General features: G+C 43.7%; 1 protein-coding gene across 3 annotated transcripts in view; it reads left to right on the top strand.

Moving 5' to 3' along the window:
- The window catches only part of LOC137655808 (Bardet-Biedl syndrome 7 protein homolog), a 90,161-nt gene that overhangs the window by 25,203 nt on the left and 43,995 nt on the right, over positions 1–20,963 (top strand). For all 3 annotated transcript variants that reach the window (XM_068389965.1, XM_068389966.1, XM_068389967.1), the window contains exons 2-4: positions 8,957–9,072; positions 11,646–11,769; positions 12,327–12,441. In XM_068389965.1, the coding sequence (XP_068246066.1) occupies positions 8,971–9,072; positions 11,646–11,769; positions 12,327–12,441 (341 nt within the window). In that variant the 5' untranslated portion in view covers positions 8,957–8,970. The remainder of the gene's footprint in view (positions 1–8,956; positions 9,073–11,645; positions 11,770–12,326; positions 12,442–20,963) is intronic.

Raw genomic sequence — 20,963 nt, 5'->3', positions numbered from 1 at the left:
GCTTTTCGAAGGAGGCAGCCAGTGCGATTGCTAGAGCAAGGAGAGCGTCTACCATTAGAGTCTACCAATCGAAGTGGGAAGTCTTCCGAGACTGGTGCAAGTCAGTTTCCGTATCCTCGACCAGTACCTCTGTAGCCCAAATAGCTGATTTTCTCTTATACCTGAGAAAAGTACGATCCCTTTCAGCTCCTACTATCAAGGGCTACAGAAGCATGTTGGCCTCGGTCTTCCGGCATAGAGGCTTAGATCTTTCCAACAATAAAGATCTGCAAGACCTCCTTAAGTCTTTCGAGACCTCTAAGGAGCGTCGTTTGGCTACTCCTGGTTGGAATTTAGACGTGGTCCTAAGATTCCTCATGTCAGACAGGTTTGAGCCTTTACATTCAGCCTCCCTGAAAGATCTCACTCTTAAGACTCTTTTCCTGGTATGCTTAGCCTCGGCTAAAAGAGTCAGTGAGCTTCATGCCTTCAGCAAGAACATCGGGTTTGAGCCTTTACATTCAGCCTCCCTGAAAGATCTCACTCTTAAGACTCTTTTCCTGGTATGCTTAGCCTCGGCTAAAAGAGTCAGTGAGCTTCATGCCTTCAGCAAGAACATCGGGTTTTCGTCAGAAAAAGCTACTTGTTCTCTGCAACTTGGTTTCCTAGCCAAAAATGAGCTACCTTCTCGTCCTTGGCCTAAATCTTTCGATATTCCTAGCTTATCGGAGATCGTAGGCAATGAACTAGAAAGAGTCTTATGCCCTGTTAGAGCTCTTAAGTTCTACTTAGCTCGTACTAAACCTTTACAAGGCCAATCTGAAGCGTTATGGTGTTCGGTTAAGAAACCATCCTTGCCTATGTCAAAGAATGCTTTGTCATATTTTATCAGATTGTTAATACGAGAAGCTCATTCACACGAGTGAGGAAGACCGATCTTTGCTTAAGGTTAAGACGCACGAGGTTAGAGCTTAGCAACTTCCGTGGCCTTTAAGCAAAATAGATCTCTGCAAAGTATCATGGACGCAACCTATTGGAGAAGCAAGTCAGTGTTCGCGTCATTTTACTTGAAAGATGTCCAGTCTCTTTACGAGAACTGCTACACACTGGGACCATTCGTAGCAGCGAGTGCAGTAGTGGGTGAGGGCTCAACCACTACAATTCCCTAATTCCATATCCTTTTAATCTGTCTCTTGAAATGTTTTAATGTTGTTTTTATGGGTTGTCCGGAAGGCTAAGAAGCCTTTCGCATCCTAGTTGATTTGGCGGGTGGTCAAAGTCATTTCTTGAGAGCGCCCAGATTAGGGGTTTGATGAGGTCCTGTTGTATGGGTTGCAGCCCTTGATACTTCAGCTCCTGGGGGTCTGTCAGCATCCTAAGAGGATCGCTGGGCTCCGTAAGGAAGACGTACTTACAAGGCAGAGTAATCGTCTAAGTCGACTTCCTTACCAGGTACCTATTTATTTTGGTTTTGTTATATTGATAACTGCCAAAATGAAATAAAAAACTCTTAGCTTATACGATGTAAACATATTTAACTCTGGTCTCTACCCACCTCCTTGGGTGTGAATCAGCTATTATATATTCACCGGCTAAGTTAAATATTTAAAAATGATATTTTAATTATAAAATAAATTTTTGAATATACTTACCCGGTGAATATATAAATTAAACGACCCTCCCTTCCTCCCCAATAGAGACGCAGTGGGATGAGAAGAAATTGAGTCTTTGTTTACATCGAGAGTGGTATCTGGCCGACAGTTGGCGCTGGTGGGCACACCCGCAACCTGTATAGCGATCGCTGGCGAGTTTTTACTGTATGTGTCTGTCGAGCAACAGAGTTGCAGCTATTATATATTCACCGGGTAAGTATATTCAAAAATTTATTTCATAATTAAAATATCATTTTTGATGACAAAGAGAGTATGGACTTTCTTTGACTTTTAAATGGCCGACCCTTCCCTTAGACGGAAGTGTGTTTAGGTTTTTAGCAATTATCTTATCACGTTATAAATTAATTATAGATTTTCCTCTATATATTTTATATCTCACCGCCTTTATTAGGCCTCTTCGATTAACTTTCCATTTATAATAAACATAAAAATAAATTTTAATGTTTTGTTTATATGCGACCTTTCCTGAGAGTAGGCGGTCCTAACTTGGAAACTGAAGTTAAACAACGTTGAGCCCTTTCAATCGTGAATAGCTTTTAAAGCGCTAATGATTTAAAACTTTTTAATTGAATATTTTTTAATAGATATTTTATGAAAGATTTTCTTTGAATAGTCTTCGTACTGTTTCAAAGATGAACTAACGTTTAGTTTATTTATGCTACGCAGTTTGCGCTCTATCGTTACGATAGAGAGAGAGAGTATCACGGTTTCACTTTGCAGAAAGAGTAAATCGATTCTGACGTTTTGTTCATTCTTCTTTCAAAGCTTAAATGTTTTAAATTATATTTTAAAGGAACTTTTTAATTGAAAAACCTTTCAGTTTTTTCCTTTGGTCAAATAACATGTTTTTTTGACGAAACGTAAGTGGGCTCTTCTCTTAGGTGCGAAATCAAGAGAGAGAGAGAGAGAGAGAGAAAGATAGAGAGGAAGGGAGAGAGAGGAGAGAAAACGTTCCGTTCAAGCGGGTAACGTTGTTCTCGAGTTACTCTCGTCCCTAGTCTCTGTACGGGGAGAAAGGATAAAACGTTTTTAGTTTTTTATTCTCGTCCCCAGGCAATGTACGGTGAGAGATTGAAAACGTAGTTTTGAATGAACTAGTGTTTAGTCTCTTCCCCAGCCACTGAATTTTTTATCTTAAAATATGTTTACTGTTTTTTTGCTGGTATTAATGTGCTTGCATTATACGACTGATTTCGCAATTACTACCTTTTGATGAAGGTAGAATTGCGTGCTTCAGGTAGAAATCAGTAAAAGTTTCGATTTCAGTGAAATAAGTGCAAAACAGAAAATCGTAGTGATAAAGTGATATTGCGCAAAGTGTTATCAGTGTTGCGACCGAGGGTTCGTATGTTCGTGCCTGTCGTTCGCCTAGTCCGGGACCTCTTGCAAGCTCCCAAGCCCAGGGGAGAAGTAATGTCGTACGACTTATGGGTTCGAGAGGCCTTGATCAGAGAACAGACGTTCCCTCTATGGTATCGGGTGTATCTTACCAAGATCACCCCTACCATAAGGCGAGAGAGACGATTTTCTCCTCGTCATCCGAAGGCTTTTTGCATAAGAAACCTGAAACAAGGTTTCGAGGCCCTTAAGCGAAAGTCAGTCCTTTCAGGACAGGTCCAGCGTCCTGGTTGTAGCCATTAGGACAGCTCTGACCCTATGCAGTCATCGGAAGACTGCTCGCCGTCTAACAAAAGCGTAACACAGACTCCGAGAGTCTTTTTGTTGGCAAGGTTTTGCGGTCACAGACGTTACCCTCGTCTCTTACCGCAACCATTTCCGTTGATCCTAAATGGGTTGTACGGCAAGTCATGCAGAATAAGCTTGCCTCCCTTATGGAAGACTATTCTGCCGATAAGTCCGTTGAGCCTAGCCGTTTATCTCATCGAGATCCTGGCTTTCAGCCACCCTAACGTTCCTTTGTGCGTCCTGTTGACGTTGGCATAGCTAAGTCACGTCAGTCAGGTTGTTTAGAACCACACTCGATGCGGTCTCGTGTGGATTTTCAGCCACATTTGGACGTTAGGCCACTTGCTGATGCTCCTGTTGACGTTCAGGACGTTCGCTAACAATCGGAGTTGACTTGTTTTGACGCTGAGCGTCAACCTCCGCATTCTAGAGTTGTTTTGACTGCTCAGTCTAGGCGGTCAAAGCAGTCTCGAGTAGCGTCCTCACGCACCTGTTGTTGTTGACAGTTCACAGACTGTCAAGCAGTTACATGACGTTGCGTCCTGGTCTCTCGCACCTGTTGTTATTGACAGTTCACAGACTGTCAAGCAGTTACATGACGTTGCGTCCTGGTCCGCTACTAATGCACCAGTGCGTGTGGACTCTGCTTGTAAAGCATTGCCACCACGGTAGGTCTCTCCCTTGCTTGAGACTCAGCTATTATCGGACAAGGTTCCTTCAGATGAGGAAGTTGCTGTTCCCCCTCCTACTGATATTCCCTTGAGGACTCTGTCAGACGGAGAGGAGCCTAAAGCTGCTTAGCCCTCTATGGACTTTAAATAAATCATGCTGATTTTTAAGGATCTTTGTCCAGATCTTTTTGTAACTGCTGCTCCTCGTTCGCCTAAACGTCAGAGCTTACACTAGGCCTAGCTACTTCGAAGCCGTTGTTTTATAAGCTACTGCTCTCTCGCTCTCCTAGAGAGCTTTACGTTTGCTAGGCGACTGGTTTATCACCAGGAGGAGTTTGGGGGATACAGCCTTTGCTCTCCCTTCTTTTAAACTGGCTTATAGAGCGAGAGTCTGATATGACACGAGAGAAGTTCTCGGCCTAGGAGTTCCTGCCTCTGCCCAGATAGACTTCTCAAACCTCATAGACTCTCCCTGGCGCCTGGCCATGAGACGCTCCAAGATTTTACAGGTCAACTTCACAGCTGTTTTTGAGCCTTTGAAGTTTTGCTGTACAATTATGTCATGCATAAACAAGGCTTTCAGGGATGGCTCCAATGATCTGACAGCCACGTTCTCTGCAGGAACAAGTCCCTCAGGGATGGCTCCTTGATTTGGCAGCCATGTTCACTGCAGGAGTACGTAAGAGGCAAGTGCGCTTAATGTGTTCATTGTCAAGACAAACTTCGCGATGAAGTCTTCCAGGCTGTCTTGACAGCATTTATGGAAGGCGACTGGATGGTCTCTCTCGACCTTCAGGAGGCATACTTCCACATTCCTATGCACCCGGATTCCCAACCGTTTCTGAGGTTTGTTTACAGGAATGTGGGGTACCAGTTTCGAGCTATCGGGAGTCCGAGCCTCACTGTACTTGGACGACTGGCTTCTCAGAGCATCGTCCAGCCTTCACTGTCTGCAGGATCTACATTGGACGTTGAGTCTGGCCAGGGAGTTGGGACTTGTGGTCAACCTAAAAGTCCCAACTGATCCCATCCCAGATTATTCTATTTTTGGGGATGGAGATTCGCAGTCAAGCCCTGCTCGAAGTCCAACTAATGCTGAAAAGAAAACGTTTATTCAGTCAGGAGTTGGAACAGTCTCGTAGGGACTCTCATCCCTGGAGCAGTTTGTCTCACTAGGGAGACTACCCTTTTTGCCTCTCCGGTTCCATCTAGCCTCTCACTGGAACTAGGACAAGACATTAGAGATGGTATCATTCCCAGTCTCCGAACCAATAAAGGCATGCCTGAAATGGTGGGACAGCAATATCAGTCTTGAGAGAGGGACTATCCCTAGCAGTCAAGAACCCAAACCACGTGTTGTCCTATGACGCGTCGGGTTTGGGTTGGGTGCGACCCTGGACGGTCGGGAATGCGCTGGTCTGTGGACCTCAAGTCAGAAGAGCATGCACATCAACGGCAAGGAGCTATTAGCAGTCCACTTGGCCTTGATGATATTAGGAAGCGTCTTCGAAACTAAGTGGTAGAGGTCAACTCAGACAACACCACAACTTTGGCGTACATCTCCAAGCAAGGAGGCACACACTCCTTCACGCTGCTCGAGATCGCAAGGGACCTTCTCTTATGGTCTAGAATTCGAGGCATCTCCCTGTTGACGAGATTCATCCAGGGGGACTTGAACGTCTTGGTAGACTGTCTCAGTCGGAGGGGTCAGGTGATACCCACGGAATGGACCCTCCACAAGGACGTGGGCAAGAGTCTTTGGGCTTCTTGGGGTCAACCAACCATAGACTTCTTTGCCTCCTCGTTGACCAAAAGGTTACCAATCTTTTGCTCTCCAGTCCTAGATACAGAAGCAATCTACATAGACGCGTTTCTACTGGATTGGTCTTTTATGGACTTATATGCATTCCCACCATTCAAGATAGTCAACAAGGTACTGCAGAAGTTCGCCTCTCACGGAGGGACAAGGTTGACGTTGGTTGCTACCCTCTGGCCCGCGAGAGAGTGGTTCACCGAGGTACTTCAATGGCTGGTAGACTTTCCAAGAAGTCTTCCTCTAAGGGTAGATCTGTTACGTTAGCCCCACGTAAAGAATGTCCATCAAAGCCTCCCCGCTCTTCGTCTGACTTCCTCACACTATCGAAAGACTCTCAAGAGCTAGAGGTTTTTCGAAGGAGGCAGTCAGTGCGATTGCAAGAGCTAGGAGAGCTTCTACCATTAGAGTATACCAGTCGAAGTGGGAAGTCTTTCGAGACTGGTGCAAGTCAGCATCGGTGTCCTCGTCCAGTACCTCTGTAGCCCAAATCACAGATTTTCTTTTACGTCTGAGAAAGGTTCGCTCCCTTTCAGCTCCCACGATTAAGGGCTACAGGAGCATGTTGGCTTCGGTCTTTCGACATAGAGGCTTAGATCTTTCCAACAATAAAGATCTCCAAGATCTCCTTAAGTCTTTCGAGACCTCTAAGGAACGTCGTTTGACAACTCCTGGATGGAACTTAGACGTGGTCCTAAGGTTCCTCATGTCAGACAGGTTTGAGCCTTTACATTCAGCCTCCCTGAAGGATCTCACCCTCAAGACACTTTTCCTAGTGTGCTTGGCTTCGGCTAAAAGGGTCAGTGAACTTCATGCCTTCAGTAAGAACATCGGCTTTTCTACAGAAAAAAGCCACTTGTTCACTTCAACTTGGTTTCCTGGCCAAAAATGAACTGCCTTCTCGTCCTTGGCCTAAATCTTTTGATATTCCTTGCTTATCAGAGATCGTAGGCAACGAACTGGAAAGAGTATTATGTCCTGTTAGAGCTCTTAAGTTCGATTTAGCTCGTACTAAGTCATTACGAGGAAAATCTGAGGCATTATGGTGCTCAGTTAAGAAACCTTCATTGCCTATGTCAAGGAATTCTTTGTCATATTTTATCAGATTTTTTTGATACGAGAAGCTCATTCTCACATGAATGAGAAAGACCGATGTTTGCTTAAGGTTAAGACGCACGAAGTTAGAGATATAGCAACCTCCGTGGCCTTCAAGCAAAATAAATCTCTGCAAAGTATTATGGATGCAACTTCTTGGAGAGACAAGTCAGTATTCGCGTCATTTTACTTAAAAGATGTCCAGACTCTTTACGAGGACTGCTACACACTGGGTCCATTCGTTGCAGCGAGTGCAGTAGTGGGTGAGGGTTCTACCACTACACTTCCCTAATTCCAATATCCTTTTAATCTGTCTCTTGAAATGTTTTTAATATTGTTTTATGGGTTGTTCGGAAGGCTAAGAAGCCTTTCGCATCCTGATTGATTTGGCGGGTGGTCAAAGTCATTTCTTGAGAGCGCCCAGATTAGGGGTTTGATGAGGTCCTGTTGTATGGGTTGCAGCCCTTGATACTTCAGCTCCTGGGAGTCTGTCAGCATCCTAAGAGGATCGCTGGGCTCCGTGAGGAAGACAGACTTACAAGGCAGAGTAATCGTCTAAGTCAACTTCCTCACCAGGTACCTATTTATTTTGGTTTTGTTATATTGATAACTGCCAAAATGAAAAAACTCTTAGCTTATACGCTGTAAACATAATTAACTCTGGTCTCTACCCACCTCCTTGGGTGTGAATCAGCTATTATATATTCACCGGCTAAGTTAAATATTTAAAAATGATATTTTAATTATAAAATAAATTTTTGAATATACTTACCCGGTGAATATATAAATTAAATGACCCTCCCTTCCTCCCCAATAGAGACGCAGTGGGATGAGAAGAAATTGAAGGTTTTGTTTACATCCGAGAGTGGTATCTGGCCGACAGTTGGCGCTGGTGGGCACACCCGCAACCTGCATAGCGATCGCTCGCGAGTTTTTTTATGTATGTGTCTGTCGAGCAACAGAGTTGCAGCTATTATATATTCACCAGGTAAGTATATTCAAAAATTTATTTTATGATTAAAATATCATTTTTCTATGCATGCGGGATGCCTGGTCCGTCATTATACAAAGGCTCCCCTATCTTCTTGCCGTCCCACCCCTTCTAACTTTTTCACAGTGTAACATGGATGCATTATGGCCTCGTAGATCCCAGTGTCTTGCTAACAAACCTATAAATCCATTTCTTCAAACCACAGAATAAGTGATCAAGTCCTTTAACCCATATGAACACAAACTTTTTAATACAGTAATTCTTATTGGCCATAATTAAGATCTGGTTATCCGCTGGAATTGTATCTATTAAACTTCTTGAATTAGCATTAGCATACATGTAGTACTGTACGTAAGTTCTAATCATAGTGTTTGAGAGGTGAGAATGGAGTTGCCCAGCGATAGCTCTGATTTATGTTAATCTCCAAGCTGGAAATGAACACACAGCTATTCATTGTTTCAAGTAGTAAACTGTTAGCAAAGAAAGAAGTTTGCATTTATTCAGTGTACAGTAATATCTAAATCATCTCTTTTTTATTATGACAATGAATTCTCTGATTCTGTTAATATTATTGTTCTTTATTTCGCCATTATTTGCAAGGAGTACTGTATTCTATATAAGGACTATATCTTTTAGTACAGTATTAAAAAAATTGGAAATACTGTATAGTGTTATTAGGTTACTGTATTTGGCAAAGTAGCTTATATAACTTTTATGGCAATTCTGGGGTACAGTACTGTACTTAAATTTTTCATTTATCTTTCTTTTTATAGCTGGATGTTGTGTGATTAATCCATTTGGGCAATGGATCATATTCCTTACTATGATGTCTCTTTTCAATGTTCCTTTTAGAAAGCAGTTATCAAGCATGTACAATTATTTCTACTTTCATTTATGATTGTATATTGTATATAGTATGATAAAGTCCCTGTCAAGGTTTGACCTCCAAATAACTTTAAGCAGTTTTATATTGAATTTAGTGTAGGGATATTAATGCTATTTTGTATCATTAATTGTAAGGCTGCAAGTTTCTTGTCTTATATTCCAGACTGAAAGTAAAACATGCAGCTTAACCTGACAAGAGTAGACTACTTACAAGTAGGCTTAACATCTGCTCACTGTGTACGAGTTCTTCCATCTAGTGGTGCTAAAGTTCAGCAGAAGGTAAGATAAAAGTTCTTAACTCATTATCACAAGTCATATATTTATACAAAAATCAGACTCATTACAAGTACAATTGTCTGTTTGAAGAGGAAAAAAATCAAAACGAAGGTATAAATTGCTTGCTTATTAATTAATAAGAAAGGGCTCTGTTTATTATTACTGCTCTGGGAATAGGCACATGTATACTCCGCCAGGACTAAGTGATTGTAATTAGTCTTGTTCCAAACTAGTTACTATCATGTCAAGTCCTTTGGTGGGCCCACAGGGGCAAGATCTTTAGACATTATTAGCTGCCATGTACTGTTCAATCGGTGGATGGAACTTGCGTATGGGATACAGTATTACTTCCAACATAAAGCCTAACTGGATTGATGAAGGGAGGAACCCACGTAAATGACAGGACATTATGATTGAGAAGAACTACAACCTGTAGCACAAGGGTCATACAGGTTGTCACCATCTAATATCACATCAGGTGTTATACCCCAGGTACCCTCCATCTCATCATGCAGATGATAGTAGTAACTCTGCTACTCCTATTCTAAAAAATTCTCCTGCTCCCAGATATGCCTGCGAGAAGATGGGAAGCTCACCCTCTTGTTTTGCTGGTAGAAGATTGGTTATCATAGGAAAACTTACCACAACTTCTTAAAGTTAAATGCAAACATTCCAATAATGTTCATTATTTAGAATGCAAACAATAAAAGTTTGTTCCTCCATGAATGCAAACCTTTTGTTGTTTACTGTGGATATATTTTGTCAGTGTACTGTAGCTGGACTCTAGCCATAAACTTTCACGCGAGGTGTCAATTACACTCCGCTAGTACAAGGGTTTTAGACTGGCCACTCTGCTCACACACTCACACAATGATATCCCTCACGTTCATTTGGCTTAGGAGAGTGAAAACGTGCTGTCTTGCTCTCCCGTTAACCCTAATATCTGGCCGTAAAACTAAAACTTCTCCGGTTATAGCCTCTGCAATTGATAGCTGATTTCCTCGTCTTCCTTCGCCAAGAGAAGCTCCTCTCTGTCTCTGCTATGAAAGGCTATTATTTATCCTTGAGCCAGGTCTTTAGACTGAAGGGCCTGGACCTCTTCTCTTCGTGGTAGTTATCCATGCTCATGAGGAGCTTGAAGCAGTCTTGCTCGCCTAGAGAAAACTCAGGCCCCCAGAATGGGATGTCATTATAGTTCTCAGTTCCCTCAAGTGTCTACCATATGAACCCCTGAGAAGAGCGTCAGATTGAGATCTGACACTCAAAACTGTCTTCCGGTTTGCTCTAGCTTTGGTGAAGAGGGCGAGCGAGTTGCATGGCATTTCCAAAACTCCACTGTCTACGACTCTCAGTTTGATTCCTTCATCTCCTCTCTCCAGATGGCGACCAGTGATTGGGAGGACCTTGCTCCTATGACCTGTGATGGCGCTACGGAATTACCTCAATAGAACTTGGTGCTTCAGGTGATACAACCAAAGGCTATTTCTCAACACTGGAAAGGTTTGGAAACCAATATCCAAGAATACTTTTTGACTTTGTGAGACCATCAAGCACACTTACATCACTTCCACAGATTCTACAATCAAACCTTCCAGAACACAGGCCCACAAAGTCAGGTGCATCGGCACTAGACAACCTTCACCGCCTGCTACTTTTGGCAGTATATCCACAAGTCCTTGTATACCTCATTCTTGCTCGGGACAAGAAACATCTCGTGCAAGATAGTGATCACAACGGAAGTTAAGGAATGAAGGTAAGAATGACTGGGCTGTTTATCCATCTTTCCCTCCGTGGGGGTGGAGCATTCGTGCCATTATGCTGCTGGACCGAAGGCTAGGTATAAGTAATCTACATTACCGGGGAACTTTTCATTACTTTTTGGTTTGTATTGAAGTACAATGACTCCCTAATTTCTGAAGTCAAGGAGGAGGATGGAAAGAAGGTATACACGCTCATTTTTTATATAATGCCCATAAATTCAAGTTGACAGGAGTCATGACTCTTGTTCTACTACAGGACCAAAGTATATTGGAATTTCCATGATTAGTGAACCTGCCGGATTGATTATTATAGGGCACTTCCGCACTCCTAACGATGCTCTTGCTATGAAAGATCGATAATTTGTATTACCTTTAAGAACAAATTACAGATTTTTAAAGTAATTTCCTCTTTTTTAACCATACAAACTTGAGACCTTCAGGTTACTCTGTTTGCCTCAATCACCGTGCAAGTCAAAAGGTCAACCTTGTTAAAAGTTTAACAGTCATCTCTACCTCCAATGAGGTCATTCTTTTACCAAAGGTCACAGATTTGTATAGTTATGAAAAATACAAAATCAAAAAAGTTGTGATTTTTTATAGGAAATTTACTTTTATATTAAAAAATAGCTTTAAGTAGAAACTAATAATTCTTTAAAAGTCTGAAATCCAAAATTACTTTATTCTATATTTTTTCTGTAGATCAGCTATAGATTGTAAAATAGCTTTCAAGTAGATAAATTTCAGAGTACTTAAAAGAGTAGACCTGTTTACTCATTCAATTTAGAGAAGTTTAATATAAATTATTCCCTCCTTCAGGTTGTTGTTGGCGATCATGATGGTCTCGTACAGTTATTCAGCATGAAAAAAGGAGAGCCTCAGCTTGGGTTTAGAGCAGATATTGAGAAGATGATCACGCGCATAGAGCTCGGTGGAGCTTTAGGTTAGTAATCTACCTTTCAGCAAAAATTTTAATGGCTTCTAATAGATTTCAGTCCTACAAGATGTTCTTATATAATTTCTTTGGATTAGGTATTTAAACCAAATACAGTACAGTATATACTTTATGTAATGTGTATGTCGCGTAAGATTATGGAGGAAATACCTGTGAGGACCGTAATAGTACTGTAGTATGTTTACCTTTTTTTTTATTTACCTTAGCCAACGAAGTTGCAAGGAGGTTATGTTTTCACCCCTGTTTGTGTGTTTGTTTATGAACAGCCTCCTGGCTACAATTTTAATCATGATAATGAAACTTGCAGGAATTAACTGTTGTGTAAAATAATGTCCAATTCACGTGATCAGCCAAAAGTGTGGACATCATTGTCACAGAGACTTCAAACTTGGTTCATATTTGAGTGTATGAAAATCCACGCCAATTGATATATGTTAAGGTCAAAGGTCAAGGTCGAGCAAAAGGTTGAAAAATAAGCTGCCGTGGCAGAGGTCTGCGCTCTACTGAGTGCCCCTCTAGTTATGTAAGTATTTTTCCTCTTTCAGGTACTGTGCGAGACAAAGTGTTTGTGTCATCAGGAAATGAAGTTCGAGGTTATACTAAAAAAGGCAAGCAGTTTTTGGGGTTTGACACAAATTTAACAGAAGAAATAAAATCCATGTAAGTTCTGGAAATACATATTTCTATTTTTTGTATGATTCTTCTTACTTTATGCTGTTTATCTTTCAAATGAAGTATATGATTAAATCTTTCTTTTTATCTTTAGATAAAATCAAATGTTACTGAAGTTTGAAACAAGCCATTATGTTCAACATAATGAGATCTAAAAGGCAAGAGACTAATGAGATCTTATTTTTGTAAGTCATATTTCTTTTTATTTAACAGTTTATTGTTGGGAAGTTTTCATGTTTGTTATCAAATGGAACGGGAGAGATAGGACAACAGGAGTATGCAACTAACAGAAGGGTTATTAGTGTCATAAAGGATTAATGAACCACAAGATTTATAGAATATTCACTGCCGTTCGTAAATTGATCAAGGTTAACGTTTACTGCTGTGGTCGTTAATGATTAATGAACATTAATGAACAACGAAATTTACAGAATATTCACTGCCGTTGCTGAAGTGATCAAGGAAATCGTTCACTGCTGTGGTCGTTAATGATTAATGAACATTAATGAACAACGAAATTTACAGAATATTCACTGCCGTTGCTGAAGTGATCAAGGAAATCGTTCACTGTTGCGGACGTTAATGATTAACGAACAACAAAATTTACAGAATATTCTCTGCCGTTGCTGAAGTGATCAAGGAAATTGTTCGCTGTTACGGACGTTAATGATTACCGAACAACAAAATTCACAGAGTATTCACTGCCATTGCTGAAGTGATCAAGGAAGAAGGGTTATTGCTGTCTTTAACGATTAATGAACCACAAAATTTACAGAATATTCACTTGTTGTGGTTTCTCCTGCCCTTCTTAGTGAGGCAAAGAAGGCCTTGAGTGATCACAATCCGGTAGATCTACTGCTTTACAGACCCAGGATAATGCCTAGGTAGAAGTGCCTTTGATATCTTTGGAGTTTGAGAACTGAACTCTTCTCCATCTCCAATAAGTGTTTTGAGTTATGAGCAATTGGTTATAGTAGGTGTAGGGGACCAAGGAAATTTCTCATTGGTCCCAGAAGTCTCCACAGCATGAGCCACATCAAATGTCTCTCCCCATTTGTCTTTGTAGAACTCCTACTATTCACCCTCAAGAGCCTCTCAGGAACAAGGCCTTCCTGTGACCCTGTTGGGCCCTACAAACAAAGCTTCCCCCCAAGAGGGATGTAGAGAAACAAGCTTTGCCTAGAACAACTGGCTAGACCACTGGTCAGGAACAATGTCTTATTACGCAATATCCGAGAACCTTTGGGCAGTCTGTGGATAGTGTATTTCATGTAGCTTTAGGAACAGCCATAACATTGGGTAACTAACTTCTGCACTGTAATTGTTCAGTGTCTACTTTCCTCTTGGTAAAGGTAGAAGAGACTCTTTAGCTATGGTAAGCAGCTCTTCTAGGAGAAGGACACTCCAAAATCAAACCATTGTTCTCTAGTCTTGGGTAGTGCCATAGCCTCTGTACCATGGTCTTCCACTGTCTTGGGCTAGAGTTCTCTTGCTTAAGGGTACACTCAGGCACACTATTCTATCTTATTTCTCTTCCTATTGTTTTAAAGTTTTTATAGTTTATATAGGAAATATTTATTTTAATGGTGTTACTGTTCTGAAAATATTTTATTTCTCATTGTTTCCTTTCTTCACTGGGCTATTTTCCCTGTCGGAGCCCCTGTGCTTATAGCATCCTGCTTTTCCAAATAGGGTTGTAGCTTAGCAAGTAATAATGATAATAATCTCTGTTTTAATGAGATCCAACCAGAAAGGTGCAAGAATTTCATTTATTTCCATGAATCATCTCTGGTGTTTTTAATGCTTTCCCTTTTGAAGCCACAGGTTCCTAACCCTTTACAGTAGATGAAAATTAAAAACAAATTTCATTTCCTTTCCATATATATCCTACCTCTTAGTATGTTATTGGTACTAGTGTTTGGGCATTGGAACCGTCCATGGTCATAACCTTTCGTCTCATCAAACAGACATCATCCAACCAAAATATCACGACTACACCAAATAAAATTTTCATGTGTTGCATATCACGAATAATGAGTTTAACACTGTTCTTCATTTAATAGATAGATTAATAATAATGTATGTCTTTGCTGGTTTTAGAATACATTTATACCCTAAAGGTTCAGTGAATGGGCTATGATTAGATAAAGATATTCATTCATGTGCCTTATGCCAAGGCCAACAATATGATTTGAAGTGTAGTTTGGAATGTATAAAGTATCCAGAGAAACTTCTTATAGAATTCATCTAGTTCCAAATTGGATTTGTTGTAGAGGCTTAAAGTGGAAGGGGAATGAAGATAATAAATCAGGTTCAAGTGTCAAGTACTTGTGGTTTCTTCTACGTGGGAATATTTCCTTTACGATCTGAAACTAATCTAATTGATAAGGCTGATTGAGTTTACGACTTGGTCCCATTCATGGTGACTAGTCAAGATAGGAATTTGTAAAGCCATTGTTTGTATTTGTGATCCATATGATTGTTTTAGATATTTTCTATTTAAACTTTAATGGAATGCTTTTTTTTCAATATTAAACTTACCCGATAATCATGTAGCTGTCAACTCCGTTGCCCGACAGAATTCTACGGAAGGGATACGCCAGCTATCACTATACTAGAAGGGGGTGTACTCACCAGCGCCACCTGTGGCCAGGTACTGCAGTACTTCTTGTCAACACCACCTCAATTTTTCCTCTGTCGTGCTTCCGGCAAGACCTACATGGATACGCTTATAATTTTGGAGTCTTTGTTCACGGTTTTGGTGAAGTATTGCTCTGAGATTTCAGCTTTCGCTATACAGGAAGCTTTTCCCTTAGCTTAGATAGCTTTTGGATTGATTTTGATTAATGGTATAACGATCTTTGCTTTAATTTGGAAACCCCCCTTGACTGTTCTCTGATTCAAGATGTCCGACCATTCTCAAGCTCCTACCCAAAGACGATGTAGTGTTAGGACTTGTATTAGGCGTCTTCCGAAGGCCTCGGTTGATCCTCACACCGTTTGTTCCGACTGTAGGGGAAAATCCTGTCAGTTGGAAGATCGATGTGAGGAATGTGCCGGACTTTCGGAATTTGATTTTATTCAGTTCCTCAAGTATACGACTAAGTTAGAGAGGGAGAGAGTTAGGAGGAGTTCTGCTCGCTCTTTGCTTCTTTCCTCCCCCCATGATCCTCATCCTTTTCCTCCCCCTGTAGTGGCTACCCCCGAACCTATTATTAGTGCTCAGCCTGATATGTCGGATGTTTTACGTGCCATTCAGGCTTTAGGTGATAAGGTGGAGTCGGTAGTGAGTGACCACAAGTTTCTCTTGGCAGACGTCAAGGAACTTAAAGTGAAAAGTGCAGTGGGAAGTGGTAGTGCCAGTGCTGTGCCTAGTGTCAGTGTCAGTTTTGCGCATGAGGATACTTCTGTGCGTGCCAGTCGTCCTCCCAGTCCGGGACCTCTTGCAAGCTCCCAAGCCCAGGGGAGAAGCAATGTCGAAGGGCAAAAGGGTTCGGCAGGCCTTGATCGGCGCACAGTAGTATCCTCAGTGGTTGCGGGCGTATCTTATAGAGATCGTCACTTCCACTCTCAGACGATTGAGCCCTTTATTTCCTCGTCTGCAGAAGATTTTTCCGGGAGAAAACGCTGGACCCAGGTCTCGAGGCCTCTTAAGCGTAAGGTCCAGACCGCGCGAGTCCAACAGCCCAGGTGTAGCCACTGGGCTAGTTCGGACTCGCCGCAGTCATCGGATGGCTGCACGCCTCCTAAGAGAGGTAAGGCGATGCCTCAACAGACCTCCACTTCTGTTAAAGCTATGCCTCAACAGACCTCAACTTCTGTTGATCCTAAGATGGCTATGCTGCAGACTATGCAGTCGCAGCTTGCGGTGTTGATGCAGGAGTTTCAGGCAGAGAAGGTTAATACACCTCCTCCTGCGAGCGCTCCTCCTCCTCTGCGCAGTCCAACCTGCCAGACGTATGATGTTGAGGTTCCTCAAGCTACCTCCATGCGTGAGCTGCCGCATTGGGAGTTGCCAGATACCAGCGCTGTGCAGCAACCTCCACTTTCCTTGAGGCAGGAGCCTCTTGCCACGCAGCAACCTCCTCAACACTGGGGGCAGGAGCCTTATTCTTTGCAGCAACCTCCTCTACCCTTGAGACAGGAGCCTAATGCGTTGCAACCATCCTCGAGGCAGCAACCTCTTGCGGTGCAACAACCTCCACCATCCTTGAGGCAGCTACCTCAACTCTCGCGGCAGCCACCTCCACTTTCCTCGAGGCGAGAACCTCAACTCTCGAGGCAAGCACCTCAAGAACCTCAACTCGTGAGACAAGAGCCTCTCTCTGCGCAGCCACCTCAACCCTTGAGGCAAGCGCAACTCTTGAGGCAGGAACCTCATGCTATGAGACAGCCACCTCAACGCATGCAGCAACCACTTTCTTCTCAGCTTGAGCCGCTTCCCATTCAACTTGAACCGCAGACTATGCAGCAAGAGCCTCATGCTTTACAGCAGTCGCCTCTCACCACGCTTGCTCCTCAGACCCCCGCAGAACCTCCTTCATCCCAGCCTCATGACTTTGTCATTACCAGCCCTCATCCTCTTCAGCAGAGACTTGAGGATGAATCCGCAAGTGCGCATGCACCCGCTCTTCAGGATTCAGCCATTCAGCATACCGCTTTATCGTTACCTCTCGCTTCTCAACCCTCAGGTGATGAGGTTTCTGAGGATGAAGCTGCTCACCTGGATGATCCTTCATCTGATGTGGAGGAACCCAAGTCATTGCCACCCTCCATTGACTTTCGCAAGGTCCTAGCTCTGTTCAGAGAGTTATACCCTGAACACTTCGTTTCTGCTACCCCTCGCTCTCCTCCATCCGAGTTCTCTTTAGGCATGCAACCTATTAAGTCTGCCTACACTAAGCTTGTCTTCGCTAGGTCATCAAAGAGAGCTTTGAGAATGTTAGGGGATTGGTTGCAGTCCAAGCAGCAACTGGGAAGGACGTCTTTTATGTTTCCACCTCCTAAGCTGACTTCTAAGGCGGGCGTCTGGTATGCCACGGGAGAGGAACCAGGCTTGGGGGTCCCTGCCTCTGCCCAGGCTGACTTCTCAAGTTTGGTTGACTCTCCACGAAGGTCGGCTATGAGACGCTCTAAGGTCTGCTGGACCTTTTCTGACCTGGACCACTTCTTAAAGGGAGTCTTTCGCGCCTTTGAAATTTTTAATTTCCTCGACTGGTGCCTGGGGGCCTTGAGCAAGAAGACTGCCCCTTCTGACAAAGACTCGGCCATGCTGATCATGTCCTGTATGGACAAAGCAATTCGCGATGGTTCCGGCGAACTTGCCTCTATGTTTGTATCGGGAGTCCTCAAGAAAAGGGAACAACTTTGCTCCTTCCTTTCCACTGGTATCACCTCTTGCCAAAGGTCACAGTTACTTTTTGCTCCTCTTTCTAAGTTCCTGTTTCCTGAGGATCTTATCAAGGAATTGTCTGCGGCTCTTATACAGAAGGATACGCATGACCTCGTGGCCTCTTCAGCACGGAAGGCTAAGGTTGCACCTTCAGTACCTAGAACTTACCGCACCCCAGTGGCTGATACTCCTGCTACCAGATTTATTCCGCCCTTTCGTGGCAGAGCCCCCAGCCGAGGAGGTACCCGCCCAGACGGTCACAGGGGCAGGTCCAAGAAAGGTACCAAGTCTTCGAAAAGCAAACATTGACTCTCCTCCTCTCCAGACAGCTGTAGGAGCCAGACTCAAGACCTTCTGGCAAGCTTGGGAAAGAAGAGGTGCAGACGCCCAGTCTGTCAAGTGGCTAAGGGAGGGTTACAGGATACCATTCTGCCGCAATCCCCCTCTGACCACTTCTCCCATCAACCTCTCTCCCAACTACAAGGAAAAGGACAAGAGGCTAGCGTTACATCAAGAGGTGTCGCTCCTGTTACAGAAGGAGGCAGTGGTGATAGTCCGGGATCATCAATCCCCGGGCTTCTACAACCGTCTCTTCCTGGTGGCCAAGAAGACAGGAGGTTGGAGACCGGTGCTGGACGTCAGTGCGCTCAATGCTTATGTCACCAAGCAGACGTTCACTATGGAGACGACGAAGTCGGTCCTAGCAGCGGTCAGGCAGGAGGACTGGATGGTCTCGTTGGATCTGAAAGACGCCTACTTTCACGTCCCCATTCATCCAGACTCCCAACCTTTTCTGAGATTCGTTTTTGGAAAGGTTGTGTACCAATTCCAAGCCCTGTGTTTTGGCCTAAGCACGGCACCTCTGGTGTTTACGCGACTGATGAGGAATATTGCGAAATTCCTCCACTTGACGGACATCAGAGCCTCCCTTTATTTAGACGACTGGCTGTTAAGAGCCCCCACAAGTCGTCGCTGTCTGGAGAGTCTCAGATGGACTTTGGACTTGACCAAGGAACTGGGTCTTTTGGTCAACTTAGAGAAGTCCCAGCTTATTCCTTCCCAAACCATCGTTTACCTGGGAATGGAGATTCGGAGTCAAGCTTTTCGGGCTTTTCCGTCGGCCCCAAGAATCAACCAAGCCCTAGAGTGCATCCTGAGCATGCTGAAGAGGAACAGATGCTCGGTGAGACAGTGGATGAGTCTAACAGGGACCCTGTCATCGTTAGCCCTGTTCACCGAGTTAGGCAGACTCCACCTCCGCCCCCTTCAATACCATCTAGCAGCTCACTGGGACAAGAATATGACGCTCGAAGCGGTCTCTATTCCTGTTACCAAAGAGATGAAGACTACTCTCATGTGGTGGAAGAGCAACATCCTTCTCAAGGAGGGTCTCTCGTTAGCTGTTCAGACCCCCAATCTTCATCTCTATTCGGACGCATCAGACTCGGGCTGGGGCGCGACCTTGGACGGACAGGAATGCTCGGGGACATGGAACAAGGAACAGGAAACGCTTCACATCAATTGCAAGGAGTTGTTGGCAGTACATCTGGCCTTAATGAACTTCAAGTCCCTCCTGCTAAACAAGGTGGTGGAGGTGAACTCCGACAACACCACAGCCTTGGCATACATCTCCAAGCAGGGAGGGACTCATTCGAGGAAGCTGTACGAGATAGCAAGGGACCTCCTCATTTGGTCAAGAAGTCGAAACCTCACGCTGGTAACGAGATTCATTCAGGGCAATATGAATGTCTCGGCAGATCGCCTCAGCAGGAAGGGTCAAGTCATCCCCACAGAATGGACCCTTCACAAGAGCGTGTGCAACAGACTTTGGACCTTGTGGGGTCAGCCAACGATAGATCTGTTCGCTACCTCGATGACCAAGAGGCTCCCATTGTACTGTTCCCCAATCCCAGACCCGGCAGCAGTTCACGTGGATGCTTTTCTGCTGGATTGGTCCCACCTCGATCTATATGCATTCCCGCCATTCAAGATCATCAACAGAGTTATTCAGAAGTTCGTCTCTCACGAAGGGACACGGTTGACGTTGGTTGCTCCCCTTTGGCCTGCAAGAGAATGGTTCACAGAGGTACTGCAATGGCTGGTCGACGTTCCCAGGACTCTCCCTCTAAGAGTGGACCTTCTACGTCAACCTCACGTAAAGAAGGTACACCCAAGCCTCCACGCTCTTCGTCTGACTGCCTTCAGACTATCGAAAGACTCTCTAGAGCTAGAGGCTTTTCGAAGGAGGCAGCCAGAGCGATTGCCAGAGCAAGGAGGATATCCACTCGCAGAGTCTATCAATCCAAGTGGGAAGTCTTCCGAAGCTGGTGCAGAGCCAATGCAGTTTCCTCTACCAGTACCTCTGTAACCCAAGTTGCTGACTTCCTGTTGCATCTTAGGAATGTTAGATCTCTTTCGGCTCCTACGATCAAAGGGTACAGAAGTATGTTGGCAACAGTTTTCCGCCACAGAGGCTTGGATCTTTCCTCCAACAAAGATCTACAGGACATCCTTAAGTCTTTCGAGACCTCTAAAGAATGTCGCTTGTCCACTCCAGGCTGGAATCTAGACGTAGTCTTAAGGTTCCTTATGTCTCCTAGATTTGAACCTCTCCAGTCAGCCTCTTTCAAAGACCTTACTCTCAAAACTCTTTTCCTCGTCTGCCTTGCAACAGCCAAAAGAGTTAGTGAGGTTCACGCCTTCAGCAGGAACATAGGATTCACATCCGAAACAGCTACATGTTCCTTACAGCTCGGGTTTTTGGCAAAAAATGAACTTCCTTCACGTCCTTGGCCTAGATCGTTCGAAATTCCTAGCCTTTCCAACATGGTGGGTAACGAGCTAGAGAGAGTTCTTTGCCCTGTCAGAGCTCTAAAGTACTATCTTAAAAGGTCAAAACCTATACGAGGACAATCAGAGGCCTTATGGTGTGCCATTAAGAAACCTTCGATGCCTATGTCCAAGAACGCAGTTTCGTATTACATAAGGCTTCTGATTAGAGAAGCTCATTCTCACATGAAGGATGAAGACCTTGCTTTGCTGAAGGTAAGGACACACGAAGTGAGAGCTGTGGCTACTTCGATGGCCTTCAAACAGAACCGTTATGGATGCAACCTAT

This window comes from Palaemon carinicauda, chromosome 16 (assembly GCF_036898095.1).
Source record: "Palaemon carinicauda isolate YSFRI2023 chromosome 16, ASM3689809v2, whole genome shotgun sequence".
NCBI lineage: Eukaryota > Metazoa > Arthropoda > Malacostraca > Decapoda > Palaemonidae > Palaemon > Palaemon carinicauda.
This window is presented reverse-complemented; position numbering and strand designations above follow the sequence as displayed.